This window comes from Cervus elaphus, chromosome 10, assembly GCF_910594005.1.
Source record: "Cervus elaphus chromosome 10, mCerEla1.1, whole genome shotgun sequence".
Lineage (NCBI taxonomy): Eukaryota > Metazoa > Chordata > Mammalia > Artiodactyla > Cervidae > Cervus > Cervus elaphus.
The window spans coordinates 41581768-41602646 of record NC_057824.1 but is presented as its reverse complement, the minus strand read 5'-3'; the positions used below and the strand labels follow the sequence as shown (position 1 = coordinate 41602646).

Below are 20879 nucleotides of genomic sequence, written 5' to 3'. Positions count from 1 at the left end.
AATGCGTTAAGAATGAAATCTTGATCAGAGATGGAGTACTGGATAACTTGAGGTCTACATTTGGTCAGACAGCCACACAAACCGTAGCTGAGCGGCTCCCCCGAGCAACCAGGCTTGCAGGGTAGGTGTACAAGGGTGTCTCCAGGGCACTCAGCACACAGAGAAGCCAGTGCATTCCTGGCAAGCTGGCTTTGTTCTCCAGGCCTGGAGGCTGAGTGAACTCCCGAGGGAAGACATCACTGACTGATCACCGTGTGCTGTCCTGCCTGCTCCCAGGCCACCCAAACTTCCTTCACCCTCCACCAGAGGTCACCACCTGGTGAGACTTGGCCTGCCAAGCCTTGGCCAGCCTCCCAGCTTTGCAGTTGTGCTTTATTTTTGGCACATCAGCCTTCCGTCCTCAAGTAGCAAAGCCCGAAGGAAGAACAGCAAGATACGCTACTCGGGCCGCAAGTGTCTGCTCGGGACACGCTTCAGTCCTCCGCTGTTCCCTCTCCCTGGGGGGGTCCGGGACCTTTGGGATTCCCATCCCGTTCACTCCAGGGCCTGCGAGGACATAGCGGTGAGTAGCTGGGTCAGTGAGTGATAAAAGCCAGGTGGGGAGCAGGAGAGGTCATGGGGTAGAGAAGACAGAACCCTCCCAAACCCACTAGGCCCACTTCTCCCCACTTCTGACAGTAGACAAACCCAGGAGAATGGCAGCATTGACTTTTGAAAGTTATTTGTCCACAGAAAGTAGATCCCTGTGACTGTTCGCTGACTGTCAGTTTTAGGGAGAGATGTCATGTTCCAAAAAGGACCGGGCTATGTCCTCGCATTTGGGGACCCTTTCCAAAGGCGTTTTGGGGGATGCAGGTGGGGGCAGTTGACAGAGGCACGAAGCTGGCCCAAGTTAGGCCTAGAGCAAGGGGATGGGGCAAGATGGACCTCCCCACCCCCCCCCGCCCAGTACCAGAACTCGGGTGGAGCTGGTTATGCCAGGGGATGGGGTACCCGGATGGGATGGCATGCCAGGCTGGGGCTGGATACACTCTCTGCGCATGGAGGGCTGGGGGAAGGGAGAGACCTCTTACCCAGCTTTGAGAGGTGGGGAGGGGGAGAACAGATGCCTGCCTTGGAACTTTACAGGACTCACCAGGAACTGGGTTAATTTTTCTGCGGAACAGACACTCCTGTGCTCAGCCAGGGTTGCTGACGAGGGTGGAGTGGAGGCAGCGCCAGGCCTGTCACTGGCAGAGGAGACTCTTGTTATTCTTGTCCTTCCCCCGGTAACCAGGCACCCAGCAGTGAGGACACCAGGCTTCCTGGAACAGCCAGCCTGTACCCAGGCAGCCCGGGCTGCCGCCAGTCAGCAAACTGGCCCCTTGATCAGGCCAAGCCTTCTTGGACCCAGAAAGCAGGATGGAAGTAGGACCAGAGGCAGCTTTGGCCATGGTGGGTGGAAGCTCGTGCCTGTTTTCTCTCTGCCCCTCTTCCGGTTGGTACAGCATTTTCTCCATTCCTCAAATCCTCCGAGCGAGGAAGGAGTTCAGTGCCCAGTGGCCTCCACATTCCTAAAGCAAAGCTGGCCAGCTCCTCTGGGTCCAGGCCCGAGTGTCCTGGCTCCGTTCTGCCCACAGTGCAGTGGAACCACCCAGGGCTCACTGGTCATTGTTAGGTAGGGCCCGGGGCATGCTGAGGACAGGACCATCCTGTGGGCAGGAATCTGGACCAGAGGGATACCTCTGGCCGCTGACTTAAATCTGTGGGGCAGCACTAGTAATACACCTGCCCTGGGCACAGCGGGAGGGATGGTTGGGAAGTCCCAGAGACCATCACAGTTGGATGGAGTGGGCACATGTCCACGAGTGACACCAGAAGCCGGGACCAGGACTCACCCATCAAGCTCCGCATCCCTCGGAGCACCTGGCCCAGTGCTTCTCAGAGTATGAAAGAAAGAAAGGAAGGAGTAAAGGGGACTTCCTTGGTAGTCCAGTGGTTAAGACGCCAAGCTTCCAGTGCAGGGGGTGTGGGTTTGATCCCGGGTTGGGGAACTAGGATCACGCATGCCCAGTGGTTCAGCTCCCAAAATAAAATAAAACAACAATATAGGGGGAGAAAAAAAACTTTTAAAAAAAGGAAGGGGAAAAAAAGAAAGGAGGAAAGAGAACAGAGGAAGGAAGGTAGAGAGCAGGAGGGAGAGTGACACAGAAGTCCTGGTTAAGGACAAGAGTGAGGAAGCAGCAGTGGGAAGCATAGGAAGCCTGTCCTGGAAGGAGAGGTGTTTTCCGGGTAGGACAGTTACTACTGGAGCGATAAGGTGAGATTATAGGGGCACCGTATTTGAAGATGAAACCGTGAAGTTTCTCACCTTTTCCACAAGTGCAGAGGGCAGGCAAAGGAAAGCAGGACCAGCTTCATCTCCTCAAAGAGGAAAAGGAAACAGCACTTTAATTTGTCCTTTGCAGAGTTTGTTGGTGGTTCTTCCTAAAGCCAGGGGTGTGTTGGCCTTGTCAGAGCTAACCCTGGGGCCCAGTGGTCTGATGATTCCTGCCTCGAACCTGGGCTTGGACCTGGCTGACCATCTGCTGCTCCTTCTGGGGAGGAGCAACAGCAGGAGTTGCTTCTGGGGAGGAGCAACAGAAGGAGCAACAGCTAACAAGGAGAACATTTTGGGAGCCACGTGGTCACCTGGGGTCACAAGAGTTTACACCAGTGGGGAGAAGCAAGCTGGGCTCTTTCCAGAGCTTCCTAAAAATTCACAAGTGTTTTTTAAATTATTTTTTATTTTAAAAAATTTATTGATTTTTAATTGAAGGGTAATTGTTTTACAGTGCTGTGTTGGTTTCTGCCATGTACCAACAGGAATCAGCCATAACTGTACTTATGTCCCTTCCTTCTTGAACCTCCCTCCCACCTCCCATCCCATTGCACCCCTCTAGGTTGACACAGAGCACCAGGGTGAGCTCCCTGTGTGATACAGCACATTCCCATTGGCCATCTATAAAATTCACAAGCATTTATTTTGAATATTCACAAGAGGTGAGCCCTATGCCAGGAAATACAAAGCTAAAGGAGAGATGGTTTTAGCCCTCACAGACCACATCCCCTAGGTCAGGAAGGCTGACGGTTTCTTTCTGTTCCCCTTTTAGAGCTGATATGACCCAGGACAAGTCGCTGCCAGACTCCCATTCTGCACAGGGCTTCTATGAGAACTATGAGCCCAAGGAGATCCTGGGCAGGTAAGGCCCAGACCTCCCCCACGAAGTGCTATCCAAGGTTCTGGCCAGCTCTGCAGGCAGGAACAATGTCTTCTTGACTCTGAGCCCTGACTGTCTTCATCCCCAAAGCACTGTCCACTTGGAGGAAACTTCAGTTTGGGGTTTGGGATGGAGGAAGCAGGTATAAGGGCACCCAGAACAGAGACCCTCCCAGCAAAGGGAGCCCCACCCCCCAACCCCAGAGCTGTTGACAGCACATCCAAACCCAGCCTTGGCTCAGGGTCAGGGATCAGGTGTCAGAATGAAGTTTGCGGTCCTAGGAGTGAGTGTACCATTTCTTCCTCTGTGCTGAGAAAGAGCACTGAACCAGGAACCAGGAGGCCTGAAAGCAGACTTCTTCCTCTTTGGCTCCAGGCAAATCACCCCCACCCCCTGTTCCTTATTCAACCTTCCGTCCCCCAAAGCAGGGGTTCCTAACCTCCGGGATCTAATGCCTGATGCTCTGAGGTGGAGCTGATGCAATACTAATAGAAATAAAATGCACAATAAATGTAATGCGCTTGAGTCAACCCAAAACCATCCCTCATTCCACAGGTCCATGGAAAAACTGTCTTTCATGAAACTGGCCCCTGGTGCCAAAAATGGGCCCCAAAGTTGGGGACTGCTGCCCCGAAGCTCACAGGGAGTTGGGGGACAAGGCAGGACCTCTCTGCTGTGGCCTGAATGTGGGCCTCCCCCGGGGGTGAGGGGCCCCCGGGACCATCTGTCCTCTGCACCCCCAGGGGAGTGAGCAGCGTCGTCAGGCGCTGCATCCACAAGCCCACGTGCCAGGAGTACGCTGTGAAGATCATTGACATCACCGGCGGGGGCAGCTTCAGCTCCGAGGAGGTGCAGGAGCTGCGGGAGGCCACGCAGAAGGAGGTGGACATCCTGCGCAAGGTCTCGGGACACCCCAACATCAGTGAGTGCTGGCCCCGAGCCCCGGCAGGGGGCTCTGCCACCGCTCTGCCCTGATAACCCAGGTCGGGGAGTGTGGCCCCAGTGCAGCTAGCCAGAAACACCCAGACTGTCTCCCGCAACCCAGGGCCCCACCGGCCCAGTACCCGGAGGCTTGGGGCTCCCAGCTCCACCTTCCTGCCCCCAGGATTCAGCTCCAAGCCTCCTCTTCCAGTCCCACAGAAGGGATGACAGGCAGGGATGCGGGTGGGGGAATGGGGAGTTCAAAGTCCCTGGCTGCCCCCTCTCCCGGGGGGCGGGGGAGGCTTCCTTTGAACCCTGATACCCCCTCCACCTTCTGAGTCAGCCCACAGCGCCTTTAATCCCCTCTCCCCTGCGCCTCCACTGCCCCGCCTGGGCTCCTCTGCTCCTGAGATGAGCCATTTCCATTTCAGTACAGCTGAAGGACACTTATGAGACCAACACCTTCTTCTTCTTGGTGTTTGATCTGTAAGTACCCAGGCCTGGGGCCTAACTGAGAAAATTCTATTGTCCCCCCCACTCTGCCCCCCGCATCCAGGGCTTCCTGGAGACCAGCAGCCAGCCCCCTACATGGTGGACATCAAATAAGGTCACAGAGGCTGTAGGCAGATCAGCCCCCTGGGGTCAGGCTGCCAGGTTTTGAACCGTGGGTCCCTTCTGGGCTGGATGACTTTGCACATCAGCTTTCTCATCAGTACTGCAGGAATAATAAATACACAGGGACTGACACAATGTAAACGTTGCTGCTGCTAAGTCACTTCAGTTGTGTCTGACTCTGTGCAACCCCATAGACGGCAGCCCACCAGGCTCCCCCGTCCCTGGCAAGAACACTGGAGTGGGCTACCATTTCCTTCTCCAATGCATGAAAAGTGAAAAGTGAAAGTGAAGTTGCTCAGTCGTGTCTGACTCTTTGCGACCCCATGGACTGCAGCCCACCAGGCTCCTCTGCCCATGGCATTTTCCAGGCAAGAGTACTGGAGTGGGTTGCCATTGCCTTCTCTGAATGTAAATGCTAGTCCTTACTAACTACCACGATGATGACCAGGGTGGCCAGGCAATGCTTATTCTAGACACTGAGGATATGCAAACCTACTGCATGCACTCGTTTTCACAGAGAGTCAGGAGAAAGCAATCAAGTCATAAAACACACACAGAGTTATGCACATATCCAGACACACAGGGCTGAGCAAGGGTCAGAGGGAGCGGGTGGGGGATGTTCTCCTGAAGTGACCTGAGCAGAGACCAGGATGAAGGGCGAGATGGAGTCCAGCCACAAGACCCAGAGAAGGAGCCCCCAGCAGAGGGAAGAGCTGAAGCAGTATTGGCGCAAGAGGCCAATGAGACAGGCAGGCAGTAGAGATTCTATTTGGCATGTAGTTCAAAGATTGACATTATCATCAACGTCATCATCACCATTATCACTGTCAACAACATGTTACTATTCCCCTGCTTGTGCACCAACAGGACTATTGAGATAAGCTCCTTGTCATCTAGGGACTAGATTTACTTCAGAGAATTGTTCAAGCAGATTTTGTATCATTGGAACTTTTATTTTTTGGTCACAATACTGAACATGCACAGTGTTACTTACTTTCGTGGAGACACCATTTAATGTGGCCTTTGTGTACAATTAAACTGCCAGCTCTAGGAAGGCAGGAGCCTGCTGATGGACCTTGCAGTGTCCCAGTGTTTACTGGTATATCTTTTTGCTGCTGCTGCTGCCATTAGTGAATTCTCCTAGTGTGTTTTAAATGGAATTGAAGTGATCAAAACCGGAGACACACACTGCTTTTTAGGAACATGGTACCGATAATGTCTGAAACAAGGGTTATTTCTGTAATTTCTGGGCTGCTCCTCAAAGAGAACTCCCCTCCCTGCTGCACCAGCTAAGTTCAAGGATTTCCTTGTCTCAAGGATACTGGCTAAAATCTCTTGGACCCTGCTTTCCCTGGAGGGGTGGGCAGGATGCACCTTTTTTATTCAACCAAGGGAGACTTTCCCAGCCTTGCCCAGCTGCAGCTGTCTCAAATATGCTCAGTGGCTCAGTCCTGTAGAGCCCTTGGGGGCAGCTCAAATGTCTCTAACCTTTGAAGAAGTTGCTTGGGAAGTTATTTTTAATGCTGCCTCAAGTTGCCCTCCAGGGTATAACTAGATTATTCCAGCAGAGACCTCCTTCTAGATCCTCCCAAGTGGGAAGATGGAACCACACTTCTTAATCCTAAGAAATCCAAAAACAGGCAAAACCGCTGCTCCATCACTTGTACTGCTGCTGCTTCCATTTGTTCCTGGAAAAAGTCAGGACACTCTGGTCCTTCTAATCTGGGTCTGGGACCTTGGGCCAGGGACTCAGAGTCCCTCTCTCCTCCCCAAACTGATTTTGGCTTTGATGGGTTCCAGTCCATGCTGTCACTCCCACACACGGGGGACCCTCACAATGGTGCCACCCCACCCCTCCAGTGTCCCTTGTTCTTCCTCCAAACTTCCCAGACAGCCTCTCCACTCACTTCCCCAGCTCCTCCCTGCAGATTGTGGTCCTTCGTGGGGAGTGGGCCACTTTACCCCTGGAAGTGTTAGGTGGGAAACAGGGTAAGGAGGGGGTAGCCTGCTGGTCCATCCAGTGACAAATCCTCTGTCCCCACAGGATGAAGAGAGGGGAGCTCTTTGACTACCTCACTGAGAAGGTCACCCTGAGTGAGAAGGAGACCAGGTGAGGGTCTGCTTGCCCCTCTCTCTACTTCCAGTCTGAGTCCAGCTTAGGCACAAAGGTCATGGAGGCCGCGTGGCATGCACTGGTCTGGTTGGGGAGTGTGCGCCATGGGCTATGGCGGCATCCCTCCTTCCTTGACCCAGCCTAGGTGGGTCCGCCTGTCTGGAGTCCTCTGTGACTTGCAGTCGGGCTGGCCTATGGGCTTTGGTCTCCCCGCCTGTTACCTGACCCTGCAGAGTAGCAGATGAGGGTAACGTGTGCCTGTGCCACCCCAGGAAGATCATGAGAGCCCTGCTGGAGGTGATCGCCACCTTGCACAGACTCAACATTGTGCATCGGGATCTGAAGCCAGAGAACATCCTCCTGGATGATAACATGAACATCAAGCTTACAGACTTTGGCTTTTCCTGCCAGCTGGAGCCAGGAGAGAAGCTGCGAGGTCCGGTAACGTGGCCCTGGCCCATGTCGGGGGCTCAGGCTCTCTCATCAGCTGTCCTGGGAACAGGGACTGCCCGGGTTTCCCCCCCCCCGCCCCCCCCAGCCCCCCCCCCAATAAAAAATCTTACCATTTCAAGGCTGAGTGTCTCTTCCTGGAACTGGGCTGAGCCAGGTTCCCACTGCCTGTGTTCCAGGCCAGTGCTGGCTCCTATGACCAAGCCACTGACAGGCCCCAAGCGGGTGGCCATAGGAGCCAGCACCCTGGCCTGCCCTTGGCTCTGAGCCTGGGGCTGTGTTCGGAGTCCCAGTCCGGCCATACCACTTCAGTTCCATGTCCACTGTCTCTGTGGGCCTTTCTCTTCCATGTGCCTCTGCTGACCTGCCCCGATGGAAACTGTTCCTGCAGAGGTCTGTGGGACCCCCAGTTACCTGGCCCCTGAGATCATCGAGTGCTCCATGAACGATGACCACCCTGGCTATGGGAAGGAGGTGGACATGTGAGTGTGTTGGGGGGAGGGAGGTGACCTGTAGGGACAGGGGTGCCCCTCTGACCGGGAGCACCTGGCAGGGGAGGGAGTGATAGAGGTGGGAGCTACAGCCCGCCCACCTGCCTCCCTCCGCCGCTCCCCCGGTGCCAGGTGGAGCACGGGGGTCATCATGTACACGCTGCTGGCCGGCTCCCCGCCCTTCTGGCACCGCAAGCAGATGCTGATGTTGAGAATGATCATGAGTGGCAACTACCAGTTTGGCTCACCGGAATGGGACGATTACTCGGACACCGTGAAGGACTTGGTGAGAGGCCGGGCGTGCTGGCTCCCGGGCGCAGGCGAGGGGCAAGTCCAGTGTTCCCGGCGTGGGGGTCGGCGTCGGGGGGAGCGGTGGGAGAGATGGAGGCGCCTGCTGGGGGAGAGACCCCGGCCTGACACGTCCTCCGTTCCGCCTTGTTTCTCTTAGGTTTCCCGCTTCTTGGTGGTGAGCCCCCAGAGCCGCTGCTCAGCAGAAGAGGCCTTGGCGCACCCCTTCTTCCAGCAGTACGTGGTGGAGGAAGTGCGTCACTTCAGCCCCCGGGGCAAGTTCAAGGTACTGGGGGCTCACCTCCCACTCAGGGTCCCCGGGGCAGGCGCCAGGGCCCCTGAAACCCAAGCCCCCAGGGCCCTTCATAAGGACTCCTTACGACCACGGCGTTTCAAGAGCACCTGCCCTTCCCCCTCCCACCCAGCCCTGTGATGGTTCCAGCTCAATTTCTTCTGGCTTCTGGCGCTGACAGCCTAAAAGCCTGCGCTTGCGGGTAGGGCGGGAATGGGGGTAATGGGGGTCGGGGGTCGGTGACGCTAGGACGTGCCCAGCCGACACCACACGAGGCTTGGAGGCATACAAGCTCCGGTCGGCCTGCGCTGGACGCAGGAGGAGACAGGCCCGGGGGGTGTGGCTCCGTGCTCAGGCCCCGCCTCCCGCAGGTGATCTGCCTGACTGTGCTGGCTTCCGTGCGCATCTACTACCAGTACCGCCGGGTGAAGCCCGTGACCCGGGAGATCGTCATTCGAGACCCCTACGCCCTCCGGCCTCTGCGGCGACTCATCGATGCCTACGCTTTCCGAATCTATGGTCACTGGGTGAAGAAGGGGCAGCAGCAGAACCGGGCGGCCCTCTTCGAGAACACGCCCAAGGCCGTGCTCCTCTCCTTGGTTGAGGAGGACTTCTGAGGGGAGGGCCGGCGGGGTAGGTGGGGCGGGGTAAGGCAGGGTGCAGAGGACACCGAAAGGGGGTGAGAGCATGTGCAGGGCCCTGTCCAGAGGGTGCACTTGGCCCTGGCCAGGACCCTAGGAACGGGGGCCACTCCCCACTCTCAGGGGCATCACTTGGTGGTCAGTGCAGCCGGAGCTAGGCCCCCAGACTGGGGGACCAGCTGCGGTCTAGAACCTGGAGCCTCTCGCAGCTCCACTGTCCAGGTGTACTACCATCTCCTCTTCTCCTCTGGGAGCCCCAGAGTTACTGACACTCAGTGCACTGCCCGGAGGGTCCCAGGGTGAGGATCAAAGAGACCAGTCTGAGAATCGCAATCACAGACGATTTTTACTGACCCCACAATATCCAGCGACACCACGGGAGCCGGTTCTTCTCTGGGGACGTTTATAGAGGCATGTGGGAGCCCTTGCATAATTAACAATAGAAAACAATAGAAAGGGACTCATCTGCTGTTTCTTCTGAGTATTATTCATTCTGTGACTCCCATGGTGCACAGTCTCATCTGGTAAATCCATGGTTCTCCTAGACCCTTTTAAGACTGACTTTGAGCTTTAAAGAGCCCATGGAACTGCATTTCATGTGCTGGAAACCAGGTTCCCTTGGAGATGTGTGAAACCCCACAAATAAGGCAAATAAAGGAATCATTTTCTTTTTATGGCAACTTGCTAGGAAAACAAGGAGGCCTGGGGAGATTCTGGATTCCCTGAGAGCTCGGTTGGTAAAGAATCCGCCTGCAATGCATGAGACCCTGATTCGATTCCTGGGTTGGGGGAGTTTCTGCCTTGAATAATGTCAGATCCCTGGATCAGACATCATGAAAGGGGGAAGGAGGAGATTGAAAATTTTTTTTACAAACTGCCTTTCTGAGCACTGTGTCCCAACTGTTTGAGTATCTGGCCCCTATATGGTCAATATCTGACCTCTAAGATAAACATCCAGCTCCTGGCCACAACCAATAAGCTGGGCCCCTTCTCCAAGACACAGTGTCACCCCTCTGTGGAGGTCAGGATCCTTTCCTGCCCTGGGGACAGGTGCCTGCCACAGAGGATGGGGAAGGGGATGGAGGTCTTCTGGAGTCTGGCTGTGTTTGGAATGTGGCTGGGGAGTGGCCTAGGTGCCATGGGACTCTTCTGGTTTCTGCATGGCCAGTCACAGCTCCCCTGGCGGTCGGCCTGCACTGGAAGCGCAGCGGAAGCCTAGGTTGTCTGAGGCTGAATCTGGAGTGTTGCCCATCCTGCCACCAGAGAAGGGGAGAGAGAATGGACATTTGCTGAGAAAGGGGCCTGGGCCTCACTCAGCTCTCCTGCTCCAGCTCCCAGGGCCTGCTGTGGTCTGGGAGATTTGGGGGCTGGGGACTGGGGAGGGCCTGGTCTGGTAAGAAAAGTGGTATGAGGGCAGGTCCAGAGAGTGTGCCATTCCTGGGGAGTGGGAGAGGTTAAGAAGGGACCTTGGGACAGGGTGGAGGAAGAGAGGGTGGTCCTGAGACTGCATGAAAGGCAGGAAAGGCCATGCCTAATAACTTCCAACTGTTGGTAGTTTAGACTAATAACTCAGTCAAAAAGAACTTGTTGGCAACAAGTGAGAACATCATAGAGTCAATCAGTACTCACACTTTTCAAAGAACTTTCACACGGATTACTGCATTTGCTATTTCTCTTACTGCTCTGGAGGGTAGGTTTTGTTCACCATCTCACAGATCCCAGAATCATATACCAGGAAGACTTAAATGTCTTGCCCAAGGGCAACCACTGCTTCAGCGGAATCAGCAGCAAACCCAATTTCCTGGTCCCCAGATGAATCCTTTCTCCACTACTTTGTCCTAAGATAAAAGGGGGAAGACTTCCCTGGTGGCCCAGTGGTTAAAAATCCGCCTTGCAATGCAGGGAGTGGGGTTCGATCCCTGGTTGGGGAATGAAGATCCCACATTCCTCAGGGCAAGTAAGCCGGTGCACTGCAGCTGAGCCTGAGTGCCACAACTAGAGAGTCTGTGAGTCACAATGGAAGATCCTGCCTGATGCAATGCAGGCAAACACACAAGTAAATAAATGTTACAAAACAGAAAAAGGTGAGGCTAATCCACAGCGCCCCTCCACCACCCTTAAGGAATCCAGGTGCAGGAGGAGCTGCAGGGAGATTAATCAAAACAAGTTTACAGACAGAGCAGAAAGTCCTAGAAGGCAATTTGGGAGCTGGGAACTCTACCATTCAGGGGCCAGCACTAACTGTCACTAATCATCCGTATGAAATGAGCAGGTCCCAGGACCTCCCTGAGTATTTTTCCTTGATTGTAAAACAAAATGGTTGCAGAAAATGTCTTTTTACGTGCCCTCTTGTTAGAAAAGTTAATATTTCAATGATCCCTGGTCATGACCAGGGCCATGTGGCCACTCCAGTCCCCTCCCTCTGCACGCCTAGCTATGAGGAGAAGAGAAACCCATATATTAAAGACGTCAGACACAGTCTTCCTCGGTGCTGAGAGCTGGCAGGAAAAGGCATCGGGCTCCTGGCTTTACCTGGTGAGTTTGGCTTGCTTTCTCTTCTGGACCCACACCTCCCCAGTGGAGAGAGAGGTGTGGAAGCAGTGCCCACACCAGCTCCGGTGCTACCTGTGCTCCAGGAGACCAGGACCCAGCCCCTCACCTGGTGGTGACACGCGCCCGGTGGTTGGCAGAGCCGTCAGCTGTGTCGATCCAGGACGCCCCCCGGAGGACACGCATGTCCTGGTCGGCAGCCTGGTACTGTGACGCCGTCCACTCCCATACGTTGCCCACGAGGTCATAGAGCCCTGAGGCACAGTGGCAGGTCAGGCCCTGGCTGGGTATGCCACCCCCACCCGCCCTGACCAACAACGGCCTGGGGGACCAAATGCTTCCCAGCGCTGCTTCTCCTGCCTCGACCACCAGGCAGAACCATTCCACCAACCAACCTGTGAACGCTGACAGCAACCCGCTGTGCAGTCTTACCGTAGTCGTTCTGTGGGGGGAAAGCATTCACGGGGGAGACGCCGTGGAAGCCATCCTCAGCCTTGTCGCCCTTGGGGAACTTTCCCTGGGGTGGGTGGGAGGGGATGTTTAGGCTTCAGGATTTACCGTCCACTTGCCCAGAGGGGTTTTAACCAAGGCCATCTTGAGGCACCCTCTGGGGCAGGGGAAGGGCATGGGGCAGTGACCTGAGGTCCCAAGCTAGCTGCCTCATGTCCTCCACCATGACATCCTGACTGGATTAGGAATTGTGTGGTTCCCCGTGTGTCCACACCCGCGCAGCCCACCCACAACTTCTCCACTCTCAGCGACTTCCCTCAGCTGCGTGAGCCCCATGTGCCTTCAGAGGAAAGGCCCCACCTCCCCGCTCTGTACCCCGCCTCTCCCTACAGGAACCAGTGTTCCCCTGTACCTTCGCCTGCCCTTCCACCACCAACAGGCTGCACTCTCCCTCACCTGCCCTGACCCTGCCTTCCTCACCTCCTGCCCTTTACCACCAAGATTCTACAACACGTAACTGGTCTTTGCTGACGTCATTTGTTCAACTTATTCATTCTATTGGAGTGCAGTGGCTCTGGGCGCCAGCCTTCAGAGTCTGTCACGTCTCTGAACATGCTGTCCCCTTCCCCACTGCACACGCATGTTGTTTCCTACACTTTTCTCCTGGCAAGCTCCAGTTCCACCAGCTCAAACGGCATGTTCACCGTCCAGTCACTCCCCCACCGTCCCAGGCAGGGATGCGTGCCGGAGCACACACTGCTCATCTTCACTACGCAGCCCCACTACTACACTGTCTTTCACCTCACCCCGTTACTAGTTTTCCAGTCTGTTAGAACATGAAGGCCCCTGAGTCCCATGGCCTGACACCATGCCCGGCCCGCAGCAAGTTTCAATCCGCACCCTGAGAAAAGAACAAGGGTGAGGAATTTGTCTTACCTGCCACAGGTTGGTGCGGTTTGGCTGGAACTTGTTTCCCCAGGGGTACACCTGACCTGCCAGGTGGGCAAGGAAACAGCGGAGGGGAGAGGTGAAGGGTTGGGGAAGAAGGGAAAGACAGAAGGAGTGAGGGGACCGAAAGGAAGAGAGGAGGTGATGAGAAAGAAGAGTAAGATGACTCACTTTGACATCTCACACCCTTCCCTTGCCCTCACAGAACTGCACTCAGAGCCCCTGACTTCTGATCTGTTCCTAGACAGCACAATCCTAGGTGTGGTTTATGGACCAGTGCCATTCTGTAAACTATGTGTTACCCACTCATGCTGGGGTAAGTATAGAAACCGAGGGTAAGCATTGAGAGACTTGTTCATTGGACTTAGAAACAAGCAATCTCATTTATCACATTAACAATACTGACTATGGGTATAGCTGGTGTTCATTCAAAGAGTGTGTAGAGGCAGTGAATATGGGGAGTTGCTATTTCAACTCTTTTTGTTTAGTTAGGATTGAAAAATAACTGAGTTATGAACAAACAGCAGTTTGTCACATTAATCCCTCCACAGCTATGGAAAAGGTATCCAGTGTAGGTTATACTTTTCCTCATGCCACGTGGTTCTGATTATATTTATCTGAAGTGGCACATGTCTGTGGAGTCTCCACTAATTAAATTTTCATTCCATTTTCTAGTTATTTTTATGGTATTTTATGGAAGTACTGGTTTGAGACAGATTAGAAGTAACAGTAACAACTGATCCATGACCACAGAGTGTAAGAAGCACTACTCCAGGGAGTGTGAGCCCGTCCCACCCTTTGAAGCCCACCCCACCACCCCCATGCAAGGCAGGATGGAGAGAAAGAATCAAGGGAGATCGCCCTGGCGTCTCTATACCCTTCAAGCCCCCTCGGGCAGCAAACTCCCACTCTTCCTCAGTGGGCAGCCGTTTCCCCCGCCAAGCACAGTAGGCACGGGCATCATTCCAGCTCACGTGTACCACTGGGAACTCCAGTTTCTCTCGGATGCCAGAGCCAGGACCTGCAGGCTGATAGCCAGGATGAAGTGAGACAAGCTTCTGGGAGCTCGTGGAAGTCTGAGGAAGGCTACGCTTAGGGTGCCTGTGTTCAGCTTTTACCACTAGATGGAGCAAGGAAGTAGGAAGAGAGAGCCTGGTGAGTGAGGAGAGGTCCAGAGACAGAAAGGACTACGGGACACAAAAGGGAGAAAGTGGACAAAGCGGACGGGCCAGGGTAAAAGGACTGGGGCAGAGCGCACAGGGCAACTTGGCTGCTTCCCTGAAATTTCTCCGTCATCCTTTTAAACTCAGTATTCCCAGATGGGCAAGGGATCATGGGAAGCCAGGCTTCCACAATGAGTCAGCAGCGGTAGAAAACAAGACAGAGGAACCAACCCTTACCTGCCTCCAAAATGCCCTTTCCACTGGGAGCCACCAGAGGAGAGACTGCAAAAAAGAAGGAGTGCAATTACAAGGTGCTCTGACCCAGCGAGGCCCCTTCCTGATGACACCTAGGAGGCAGAGACTTCAGGCTGAGACTCAGGTGGTCCAAGTGAGGCTGTGTCCGGGATCTTTTACTTATTTATTTATTTATGGCTGTGTGGGGTGTTTGCTGCTGCGCTGGCTTTCCTCTAGCTAGGGTGAGCGGGACTACTCTCTAGTTGTGGTACACGGGCTTCTCGTTGCGGTGGGTTCTCTTATTGAGGCTCATGGGCTTTGGTAGCTGGGGCTCCTAGGCTCTAGAGCACAGGCTCAGTAGTTGTAGCACATGGCCTTAGTCACTCCTTGGCATGTGGGATCTTCCTGGATCAGGGATCAAACCCCCATCTCTTGTGTTGGCAGGTGGATTCTTTACCACTGAGCCACCAGGGAAGCCCCTGTGTTCAGAATCTTTAAAGTTTGACACCTCACCACCCTTATTAGAAGGAGGCTTCTCCAGGGGTTCTCTGGCTGGTCCAGGGAGTACCCTGAACCCTGTGTATTTCTGCATCTTTACAGGGTCTCTCTATGCGGACCTCAGCACAGAGTGAACATCCCAGGAGTGTGTGTTCATCTGGCTCTTCCAGGGTGGGTCTCTCTGGCTTCTTCCCTGCCTCTGGTTCTCAGGTTTGAGTCTCTACTGTGGCCCAGGTGACCCCCTAGACCCCATAGGGTTCTCGGTCCAGGTCCCACTCCCATGAGCCCAGCTGCAACCCTGGGTTCTCTTACCTGCATTTTCTGGGTTGCTTTGTTTCTAAGCTCATCAGAGACAAGGTCCTCAAAGACAAAGCTCCACCCAAACACCTCAGCTTCTGTGCGGTACTTTTTCTCCCTGACAAACTCCCTAAAAAGAGAGATTTCATAGAGTTTAGCTGACAGGCTTCTGTGCTCCACCCTCACCCTCTCTTGCTCCAGTAAACCTCATACACGCTTATCCTATTAGTCACACATCATAGAGTCTTCAGGAACTGCAAGGAATTAACCTCAGAGCCTGAGCAGATTTTCTTTTAAAATTTGTTTCTGTGTGTGCAGTTCACAAACAGGAGAATTCACACTTTCTGGGGTATAGTTTTGTGAGTTTTGATAAAGCATATAGTCATTGTCACAATCAAGATACAGAGCAGTTCCATTAACTGCCCCCCAAAATTCCCCGATGCCTCCTCAATCACTGCTCTGTTTTTTGTCTCTATAGTTCTGCCTTTCCCAGAATATCAATTCACATAAACTGAATCATGCAGTATGTAGTTTTGGGGTCTGGCTTCTTTCACTTAGCATACTGCTTCCAAGAATCATCTGTGTTGTTGACAGTGTCAGTAGTTTGTTCCCCCCTTTTTTTTTTGGCAGTTTTTGTTCTTTTTTATTGCTGAGTAGTATTTCACTGGATGGATAGACCAGATTTCGTTTATCCATTCACCAGCTGCAGGTCATCTGGGTTATCTCCAGTTTTTGGAGATAGTGAATAAAGCTGTTGAGAAGATTCAAGGGCAGGAAGTTGGTCTCTCTTCATCACATACCTAATCTCACATCGATCATGGGAGGAAGGGAGAATAGGTTTTACCATCTCCCTCAGACAGATGAGAGAAATTGAGTCAAATCACAATGACTTGCTGAGGGACTTCCTTGTGGTCCAGCGGGAATCTGCCTTGCAATGCAGGGGATGCAGGTTCGATCCCTGGTAAGGAAACTAAGATCCCACATGCCGAGGAGCTACTGAACCTGAAAGCCACAACTAGAGAGTCCAAGTGCTGCAACTAAGACCCAATGTCACCAAATAAATAAACGAATGTATTTTTTTAAATGACTTGCTGAGATTTTAGAATGGATTTTCATATAGTTTGGTATGGCTGAGCCAATTTCAACATGCAGATTTCCAGGATAAGACAGATTGTTTTCTCTGGACTGAGAGTACCCGGTTGGTGTCAGCCCTCTGATATGAGAAGAAACTGTTCACCCATCAAAGGGGTATTGAGAATGCAGGAGATTTGGTAGCAATAGCTACTTACTGACCTCTGACCATCTGAATGATTTGAGACTCTTACCAGAGAGGTAAACACAGATTATGGGTTCTAAGCAGAGTTTAGGGGCTTGGTGGAGGTGACATTATACTTCCTTCATCTAAAAGGTCATCATTTGAAACATAAAAGAATGCACCTATCTAGCTAGCAATTTATGGTTGTCATGATGTGGTGTGAGCCTGATCAGAGGTGATTTCTCCTTTGATTTTAATAACTTTCCTTTTAAAAATGTTTTTTAAAGCATATATAACATTATATTATAGAAACATGAGAAAACATAGGTAAGTAAAAAGGAAAAAACTAAAACCATCCATTATCACACCAAGATAGTGTCTATATTCGCTCCCTCTTCACTCCACAACCAAGTATTTTTTTTTTTAAAGATGACATCTCTATTTTAATTTATTTATTTTGGCTACACTGTGCAGCATGCAGAATCTCAGTTCCCTGACCAAGAACTGAACCAGTGCCCTGCCTTGGGAACACAGAGTCTTAACCACTAGACTGCCAGGGATGTCCCCAGTCAAGGGTTCTTAAATCGCTTTCATAAGGTTCTTCCTGTCATTATTTTCATTTGGAAATCGCAAAAACATGAGCAAAATCCATCACCTCATGCAATATTGCATCTTCCAGTTCTTTTTAGTGCATATACATTCTATACACATAGTTTAAAAAACTGGGCCATATCCTATGTAGTATTTTGTAACCTTTCTTCACAACACTTTTTAACTATCTCTTTTTGACAACAGGTTTTTTAAGGCTGCTAAGTATTCTGTTATACTGATACAATATATTTAAGTGATCCTTAAATTGTTAACATTTATTTGCAAAGTCACCTTTTTAGCTAAACTTTTTTTGACAACCTTAAATCTTCAAGACAAATCCCTAGATGTGGAACCAATGAGTCAAAAGGCCTGAGGAGTTTACTGACAATCTTTACACTTATTTCAGCCTGAGTCTCCTGAATCAATTTTCACCAGCAAGTTTTGATCTTAAAAAGTTTTAAATCCACAAATGTAAAATTTAAGTCATTTTTCACATTTGCTTTATTTGTCTTCCCATCCTCCCCTCTTCCTTTCCGCCTCCTTTCTATATACTCCTCCCTCCACTGTTTGAAGGTAAATTACTGACATATGCTGGATCATTTTCTACTTTAGCCTACTCATAATGTATCACTGTGGGGACACTGAGGCATTCAACATGGCTTCTTAGATTGAGCTGGGATCAAAATGTTTGATTCTGGAAATAATTCCATTTCCCTAAGTAATACTGGGTTGGCCAAGAAGTCTGTTCAGTTAGTTCAATAACATCCTTGTTGAAACTGGAAAATATGTCATTTTAACTTAAAACCAAACACACTTTTTGGCCAACCCAATATAAAGGGAATTTAAGGAACTCTCAACTATTATGACCCTTCTCCCGATTCCTCCTCCCCTGATGAAGAGTGTCTGACTTCTGCCCATATTTCTCAGTGGTATGCCTAGTGCATGGAAAAATCCACTGGCTCAAGAGTCAGGGGATCTGAGTTACAGGCCCAGTTGGCCACTAATGAAAAATGAAGTAAACCTCTTTGGATTTCAGAGTCCTCATCTGAAAAATGCAGGTAACACTTGCAAAGATGATATTCTGATAGTGAACAAGCTTAATCTCCTTTTAAATATTGTGAAATATTAGAATAACTCTTCTAGGAGTTACTTCTCCTGGAAGAACATTGGGAGTACCTGAAGTCTTTGTTGGTGACAGGAAATATGTCGATGGCAAAGGGTTTTACCGTCACCTCCCGGACAGGTCCTTCACCATCTCTGCCGTCTGGTGAGTTGGTTCCCATCTGGAATCTCCCACCTGGCAGCTGGACCATGTTGGTTGTCTGTCCATTTCCTGCAGAGGAAAAAGAAAGTGGTCATTAATTACATGAATATATATAAAATAAGTGGTAATATTTGGATCATATGTAAGGCTCAATGCTATAGTGAAAAAATCTGGAGGCCGAAAAATTTGGCTTTAAATTCTTATTCTGCCACTTAATTTGCTGAATGACTGCAGGCAAATTACTTCTTCTGGATTTCAGTCTCTTCATCTATAAAATGGGGGTAATATCTAACTCAAATGCATGGCTATATTAAATGTGTGAAATGTTTAGCACATGGCAGGTTTTCAATAAATGATTTTCTTTACTTCTGTCCCTCTACATGACAACCCTTTGTCCCAGTGAGATAAATCTAAACATTGTAAGAATCTGCCTGCCAATGCAGGAGACAAAGGTTTGATCCTCGGGTTGGGAAGATCCCCTGGAGAAGGAAATGGCAACCCACTGCAGAATACTTGCCTGGGAAATCCCACGGACAGAGGAGCCTGGTAGGCTACAGTCCCTGGAGTTGCAAGAGTCAGACACAAGTTAGCAACTAAACAACAACATAGCCTTTAAATACATCTATCAACTTGCCACTCATTCTTCTGCTCATGTTGTTTCTTTGCCTCTTCTCCATTATATCATATAAGAAAGAACTACATCTATTTTTCCAGGCTATACCTGGCACCTAGCACAAGTGCACAAAAATTATCATCAAATAATCAAATGAACTCTCTCATACTTGCTGCTTGAATACCTCAAAAAAATCATAGAATTAAAAGGATCTTTATTTCAACCCCCTCATTTGACCGGAAGAAACTAAGACCCTAAAGGCCACACTTTTCTGGCTTGATGTACTACTTTGTTGTGTTTTTACCTAAAGATGTCTAAGTACTATAAGTTTTCTAAAGGCAGAGTCCACATGTTTTCATGTTCCCCAGAATCTTATCTTTGGCCCTTTTCTGGATCTCACTGACACACACTAATGATTTCATCATCTTTAAGGGAGGCTGGAGGGTGGAATAGAGCAAGCAGGAAATTCTCAGACTAAAAGAGAATTAAGAAACAACACACAATAGCAATATTTGAATTTTATTTTGACATTAATTCAACAAGTAAACTATAATTTAAGAATACAGCAGATGAGTTTGAACACTAACTGGATGTTCAATGACATTAAGGAGTATTGTTGATTTTTTAGGTGGGAGAGTTAGTGACACTTTGTGTGTGTGTGTGAGTGTGTGTGATTTCTTGTCTTTTTGGCTATTCAAACTAAATAATTACGAATAAAACTATATCGTGCCTCAATCCACTCCAAACTAAATCTCCCAGAGTAATGGAAAAATGGAAGGGGTTCCAAACAAGCAAGATTAAAACTGGCAACTGTTTAAACTGGGAAACAGGTACGTGGGGGGTGGGGAGGGCAGGCGAGAGAGGCTCGTCTTATTAACTTTTTTATGCTCAAAAGATTCCAGAATAATAAATTAAAAGTTAAAATAAGTGAAATACAACGATATGAGCTGTTAACCCCCTCGCCCAGTTGGCCGCCTCTGGGAGGTAACTCCGGGCGCTGCCAGCCGCGGTGGCCGAGCGCCCCACCCCTTTCCTCCTGCCTCCTGGGACAGTCGGGCAGGCCAGCACACTGACCTAGTTCGAGCCACCGGCCGGAGAGGAGCGACAGAACAGTCAGCAGCGGCGACAGCGAAGTTCCCATGCCGGGAACACGAGCCCCGTGAGCACCCGCAGGAATAGCACCACCCTGCGGCTCTGCTGCGCACGCGCCCCGCACGCCTCACGTCGGCCGCCGTGCCCTGCGCGCGCGTGCGCACTGCTCACGAGAGCCCACCCCGCTGGAAGTCCGGAGTTAGGCAGGGACTCGAGTCCCAAGTTCCACGTTGTGTTCTGCTAAGTCACTTCAGTCGTGTCCGACTCTGTGCGACCCCACCCCTGGGATTCTCCAGGCAAGAACACTGGAGTGGGTTGCCACTTCCTTCTCCAATGCATAAAAGTGAAAAGTGAAAGTGAAGTCGCTCAATCATGTCCGACGGCGACCCCATGGACTGCAGCCTACCAGGCTCCTCCATGGGATTTTCCAGGCAAGAGTACTGGAGTGGGGTGCCATTGCCTTCTCCGACATTGTGTTCTAGAACCGGTTAATTAAGAAAAAGCTGTTTCCTCAGGATTAAGGTCTAGAAGCTGAAGCTCCAGTATTTTGGTCTTCTGGCGTGAACAGCTGATTCACTGGAAAAGTCCCTGATGCTGGGAGTGGTTGAAGGAAGAGGGCGTCAGCGGGTGAGATGGCTGGGTGGCACCACTTACGCAACGGGTGTGAACCTGGGCAAACTGGGAGATGGGGAGGGGCCGGGAGGCCGGGCATGCTGCAGTCCACGGGCTCGCAAAGAGCAGGTCGGACACGACTGGGAGACTGAACAGTCTAGAGGCCCTGCCAGTTCAGAATCCCCTTTATTAACTTGTGAACCACTGTTTGGATTGATTTCCTTCCCTTTTATATGCAGATTCCTTTTGTACCCTAGAATAC

The 20879-nt window shown here is 51.3% G+C and overlaps 2 protein-coding genes across 3 annotated transcripts; one reads left to right on the top strand and one right to left on the bottom strand.

Annotated features, from left to right (window-relative positions):
• Positions 1–395: 395 nt before the first annotated feature.
• On the top strand, positions 396–9730 carry PHKG1 (phosphorylase kinase catalytic subunit gamma 1). 2 transcript variants are annotated; one of them, XM_043914867.1, is made up of 11 exons: positions 396–562; positions 1277–1434; positions 3132–3221; positions 3983–4161; positions 4592–4646; positions 6820–6885; positions 7161–7324; positions 7730–7820; positions 7962–8115; positions 8278–8403; positions 8781–9730. In XM_043914867.1, exons 3-11 carry the CDS (start codon positions 3139–3141, stop codon positions 9024–9026), a joined length of 1164 nt encoding a protein of 387 aa, XP_043770802.1. In that variant the 5' UTR covers positions 396–562; positions 1277–1434; positions 3132–3138; the 3' UTR covers positions 9027–9730. The 2 variants fall into 2 exon arrangements, with proteins under 2 accessions (XP_043770802.1, XP_043770801.1); XM_043914866.1 differs by lacking the exon at positions 1277–1434 and having other exon boundaries at positions 397–562.
• Positions 9378–20305, bottom strand: SUMF2 (sulfatase modifying factor 2). Its single transcript, XM_043914868.1, has 9 exons — positions 19988–20305; positions 18213–18369; positions 15206–15320; positions 14399–14443; positions 13876–14026; positions 12987–13042; positions 12033–12117; positions 11710–11854; positions 9378–10303 (listed from the first exon to the last, which is right to left on the bottom strand). The coding sequence occupies exons 1-9, from the start codon at positions 20052–20054 to the stop codon at positions 10219–10221; spliced, it is 906 nt and encodes a 301-aa protein (XP_043770803.1). The 5' UTR covers positions 20055–20305; the 3' UTR covers positions 9378–10218.
• Positions 20306–20879: the final 574 nt, after the last annotated feature.